Source organism: Sinocyclocheilus grahami, unplaced genomic scaffold (assembly GCF_001515645.1).
Source record: "Sinocyclocheilus grahami isolate Dianchi unplaced genomic scaffold, SAMN03320097.WGS_v1.1 scaffold346.1, whole genome shotgun sequence".
NCBI classification, from domain to species: domain Eukaryota; kingdom Metazoa; phylum Chordata; class Actinopteri; order Cypriniformes; family Cyprinidae; genus Sinocyclocheilus; species Sinocyclocheilus grahami.
This window is the reverse complement of record NW_015505525.1, coordinates 1,700,920-1,706,830: the sequence shown is the minus strand read 5'-3', so window position 1 is coordinate 1,706,830 and position 5,911 is coordinate 1,700,920. Positions and strand designations below refer to the sequence as shown.

The following is a 5,911-nucleotide window of genomic DNA, read 5'->3' as shown; positions in this document are numbered from 1 at the left end:
GGGGTGGTTACCTTCCCACAAACTAACAGATGCATGGGATCATCCACAAAGTTTCCACAAATACTTAATATAACTACATATATTGTGTCATTACCTTAAAACTGCCAACATACAAGCTTAATTCTTCATGACAGGAATGCTTCCTTGCTTTCATTCATTCACACACATGGGAGGTGTGCATTGTTTGGTGGGCTGGCTTTAACATTCACTGTTCCTTTGTGTGGCTGAGGTGGCCTGACAGTCCCACCCCTGAATTCAGACAGTCCGATTGGCCGATATCCTGCTATGACGTCACCTATCGGTATAACATCTGCTCCTATCTATTGGCTGAGGGTGGAAGTGACATACATAAGGGTCTATAATCAAAACTAGTCTCTATTAAGCAGTGGTGTATAAAGTACCTGAAAGCCATACTTAAGTAAAAGTACAGATATCTTTCCAGAAAATGACTTTGGTAGAAGTTGAAGTCACCATTTAGAATATTACTTGAGTAAAAGTATTAAAGTATTTGATATGTATTGTACTTAAGTACGAAAAGTATTTTTAAAATTTTAAACGTACATAAGTATTGAAAGTAAAAGTACAAGTAAATGCAAAATGGAAAAGAAGCAAATAAATAAATAAATAAATAAATATATATATATATATATAAAATGTTCATACACAGCGTGAGTAGCAAGATTGTGTTTAGTTTGAACTCTTTCTTCCATTTAGCATTTTTGGGTATGAATTAGAAGCACTTCTTCCGGTAGGCTACTTAGTTTCTTTCAGTTTCAAAACATTTCTGGAATTTCTGGAATCTGCATCTGAAGTGATATTTAGATGTATTTACACAGTTTAATGTATCTCAGAGGGGACATGGATGCAACCTGCAGTGTATGAATTAGAAGCACTTCTTCCGGTAGGCTACTTAGTTTCTTTCAGTTTCAAAACATTTCTGGAATTTCTGGAATCTGCATCTGAAGTGATATTTAGATGTATTTACACAGTTTAATGTATCTCAGAGGGGACATGGATGGAACCTGCAGTTACAGATGAATAAATAATGTTTTGTTTTTAACATAAAACGTTGAACTCTGTTATTTGAAATGATTTTAAAACATGGAAAAAAATTGTCGAAATGTAAAATTAAAACCGCCAGTAGGTGACAGCAAGTCACTGACGAATGAGTGAGTCATTGAGCTTCAACAGATTCGTTCAAACCGCTGATTCATTCAGAAACAAAATATTTGACTGTCCTCTTGTCCAAATATCCACACTTGCGGTCTTTGCACTTGACTACTTATATGACGTATGTCTTGTATTTTGGGTGTTTGCATAGCTTTATTTTAATTTTAAAAACTTTGCATTTTAAAATCAAGTTCTAAATATCTGTTCAGTAGTGCCTATAACAGATGACAGTTTAAGTTGCAGCTGCTTCTAATTAAGTGATGAAAAGCAGTTGCAAATGTTGTAGGCTACAAAATAAATATCACCACTACGCATCTTTGCACCAGTAAAACGCGTAACACTGTTTTCCTACCAAATTATATGTAATAATAGCCTATCTAATTATTATATTAATATTTAACTTACATTGGAAAAGTTTCCGTAACCCCTCGCAAGATCTCTGCAAAAATCTTTCGATTTATTCCAAAACATGATGCATGATGGGATACACTAAGCCTTGAATAGCGCTCCGGAGCGGTATTCAAGATAGTGTGTATTTAGTGTGCGTTAAGGGCACTGCACTTTGGCGTTTTGAAGACCCGGGACAGTTTTGCGCACTTAAGTGGCCAAGACTGCTAGTGTGGGTATTTGGACAAGGCATATGTAAATGAGTGAATCACTGAATCATTTATTCAACCGCATCGTTCAAAAAGCTAATTCATTCAACAAGTAAACACCATTGCAAAAAAATTTTAGCAAAAACAAGCAATATTATGTCTAAAATGTAAGTCACTTATTGCTAACTTTACTGAACTTATATAAAATGATTATTACATTTGTTATGCTGATATCTGCAGAAAAACGGTACTCTTTGTGTGATATAGTTTAAGGTAACTATATTAAATTATATAAATATAAAAAGCATACAGAAGCATTTTTGCTATCTACAATTTAGAATACCTTGAATTTTGAGTTTTAATAGACTGATAAATGACGTGCGTGCACTCTGTGTGTGTGTGTGATTTGGTGATATACTCATGTCAGATCGCACATCGTTACAACAACACTTACCATATTATCGTAGAGGTATATAGCAGACACCAGACTCGACTTGAGTGGAAAATGAATCACTCGTTTGCACATGAGCAAAGGTGTTTTTAGGATTCTAAGTTGCAGACGCCAGACCACTGATTCGTCAAACCTGCTTTCCTGCAGTTCGTGTTCTTCTGACTTCTGACTATTTTGTAGCAAGTAACGAATATGCTTCGGGGAAATGTATCGAAGTAAACGTATACATTTTAACTAGGAAATGTAGTGGAGTAAAAGTAAAACTTGGCTGAAATATAAAATCTCAAGTAAATACAGATACTCCCAAAAAATACTTAAGTAGCCTACAGTAACGAAGTATTATTACTTCGTTACATTACACCACTGTTATTAAACTTATTTAATTGACAAACTCTGAAGCACACATCCACAAGCCGAACTAAAGAATTACATGTACATCACAAGCTGTGAATGAAGCTTGTCTACACTTGGAGTACATTCTCCAATATGCCTATAGTGATACAAGGAAGAATTACAAGCCGAGTGTCAATTTTCCTGCCAATTTATTTTACAGTACCTTGCCAAAGGAAAAGTATATAGCATTATGATCCTTACTTCACCAAACAATAGGACCATTATTAGAGCATATTTCATATTTAAACCACTAACAAACTACATGTAGTCGCAAACCGGTAAGTAATATTTCTTAAAGGGGTCATATGATGCGATTTCAATTTTCCTTTCTCTTTGGAGTGTTACAAGCTTTTGGTGCGAAACGAAGATCTGTAAAGTTGCAAAGACTAAAGTCTCAAATCCAAAGAGATATTCTTTATAAAAGTTCAGTCAGCCACTCCTACCTAAAATGGCTCATTCTAACACGCCCCCACATATCTACCTCACTATGTGGGAAGATTTGCATAACGCCGCCCAAATGTTCATGCAAAGAAAGAAGGCGTAACTTTTATTCTCGCTGTAGTATTGTTGACGCTGCAGCCATGTCGTGAAGGTGCTGTGTGCTTCGTTGTGAAAGCGAAACGACTTTGTTTGGTCTTCCAAAAGAGGACGATATCCGCTTCGTCATGCCTAGAGCTGATCTGTGCTGGTCGCTGAGGGAATACATCAACTTTCACCGTGGACAAAGCGGAGTCCAGCCCGGGGTCCGTCACATGTGGTTGCCGCTCATTCGTCGCATATGCCGGGTGCGCCGTTCTCGACCCCGCCGCCTCAGCTCACTCTATCCTTATTTCAGACGTTGCTCTGTCAGTTCATTCTTTGACTACAGCGCCTCCCTTTGGTCAATACTGACCTATAGCGCACTAAAAGTCACTGAATAAGCAATTAAGTATTTTCATTTTCACATTTGAATTGTCCACCATCGTCCAACAATATGAAATTATAAAGCCTATTTGAACTTAAAGCATCTAAAGAACTTACAGTGTTTTTTTAAACTTTAAATATCAGTTTCAAAATCATTCTGATGGTACACTTTTTTTGTACTTTATTAGTATAGGACAGTGCAGAAGTGACAGAAAGTGAAGCGGGAGAGAGAGGAGAGATCAGGGAAGGTTCTCGAGCCAGGATTCAAACTCAAGACGCCTGTAGCACAACAGTGCTGTATGCGGGCACACTGCCCACAAGGCTATTAACGCCGACTTGATGGCACATCGACTCTAATAAATCTGTTCTGGTAATGTGTACGTTTGGTGAGCAAAATTACGCAAAAAGGGTGAACTGCTTTATGACAACAAATGCACAAAACAGCTCAGTTGTCATGATGTCATCAGTCATACAGGAGACTGTCTATTTGCTTTTATTTCATGAGTGTTTATTGTGAACATTATGGCAATGACATATTAAAACATTTTAGTAGTAGCACCTTTTCTTCAGCTTTTAAAGAATATCGATAACCTTAAAGAGGACAAATGTTTTGCTAATCTTTATTTGCTGTGTGTAATTATATATCAGTGTAACAATTATGGGCAGTATGTTTAACTTTAACAGTGGAATATTGATGAAATAACCTTCTTTTTTTTCTCCAAACCACTGACACCAAAAGTTCAGTGAACCTTTCCTTTAACTTTTCCTTTACCACAAATCTAGCTTAAAACAAACTTGCTAACAATGTCAATTACAAGACTGGTTATTATACTATATTGCTATACACTGAAATGTTAAGTAAGTTAGTAAGTATACAAACAATAAATAAGTGAAAAATTGTTGAATGCAGATCAAATATTTCTTCACAGAGTACAACAAGAGAAGAGTTTGAATATAAAAAAGAGAAGGTGTCTCATATTTTTGAAGTTTATACTAAAATATTTTTCTTCTCTAAATCGATTAAATATTTCATGAAATATGAATGCCAAAATGTGCTTATTGCTTATTTGAATTAAGTAATTCTGTGCTATATAGAGCATCTTCACAGCTGGACAAGAGATCCTTCTTTTGATTTGGAATGTCATGTTTTTGTAATTTGTCCTGAATTGGGTTCAGAAGGGGACTAGGCCCTCGTCCCATAGACCTGCCCCAGAGATGGGAGTCATGGGATCCGACCCAGGCAGAGAGGGTGGCAGGGTTTATGCATCATCACCGCCACACAGCAGTAGCATGGCTTTACGGTAGTCACCCGAGGTATCACCCTGTGGTAACGGAAATAAATTTAGGACAAAGATGAGAGAAAATTCAGTTTCGGTGATGTGGATAAAGAATAAAATTTGTAAGGCACTAATTGCTAAATACTAACACCTGTATGCATGAGTATACCTGAATCATTTTGTGTAGAGAGGTAGCAAACCTCTTGCGGAATTCAGCACGTATATCCAACATGTCCACCTCACTGCGGGTAACCATGATCCTGATCAATGTCTGGTCATCGGTGCCTGCCCCCTGCAGGATGAAAGTAAAATTAAACCAAGAGGTAAATTCTTTGCAGGGTTATTACAGTTAACTAAAACTAAAATCATTAAAAAGATTTTTTAAACATTAAACTCTTTAATTTCTCTTTCATTTAGTTTAACTTGATGTACTAAAATAACTCAAATTAATAAAACCTATATAGCAGGTGTGGGCAAACCTTTTGACTTGAGGGCCACATCAAGTTTTTTGAATATAAGTGAGGGGCCGCACAGTATATGCATGACATGAAGCTTTGGTTTTTTATTTATATATATATATATATATATATATATATATATATTTATTCTAATTTGACACTCAGTAACTACTGTACTGTATATATACTTGTACATAACATGGCAGTTCTGTTCTTGTACCTTCTCTACCTTCTTTTTTTATGAGCTTAAAAAAAACATATATCAACATAAGTCAATTAATGTATGTCACATTTTATCATTTAACAAAATAAATGAAACTTTATAAGCCTTAGAAACATTTATTTTCGTTGCCCTCACTCCACAAGAAATCCTTTATATTTAGCACTATTTATAACAGAACAAAGAACGAAAAATATAACTATAAAAGAATCAGAAAATATAGTCTCATTCACTATTAGTCTCATTCACTACTAACAACATTTATTATAAACTCCAAGCCAAACTGAATTAAAATAAAGCCAAACTGAAACTAGCAGTGTGTGGGAAATGCATCAATCCAAATTTGTGCGCTTTGCACTTCACATTGATTGCTATATATATATATATATATATATATATATATATATATATATATATATATATATATATATATATATATATAA

At 35.3% G+C, this 5,911-nt stretch overlaps 1 protein-coding gene across 1 annotated transcript in view; it reads right to left on the bottom strand.

Annotated features, from left to right (window-relative positions):
- Nucleotides 1–3,999: 3,999 nt before the first annotated feature.
- The window catches only part of anxa5b (annexin A5b), a 9,723-nt gene continuing 7,811 nt past the window's right edge, over nt 4,000–5,911 (bottom strand). Inside the window, exons 12-13 of the mRNA XM_016229037.1 lie at nt 4,960–5,082; nt 4,000–4,835 (exon numbers count right to left, since the gene is read on the bottom strand). Of these exons, the coding sequence (XP_016084523.1) occupies nt 4,773–4,835; nt 4,960–5,082 (186 nt within the window). The 3' untranslated portion in view covers nt 4,000–4,772. The remainder of the gene's footprint in view (nt 4,836–4,959; nt 5,083–5,911) is intronic.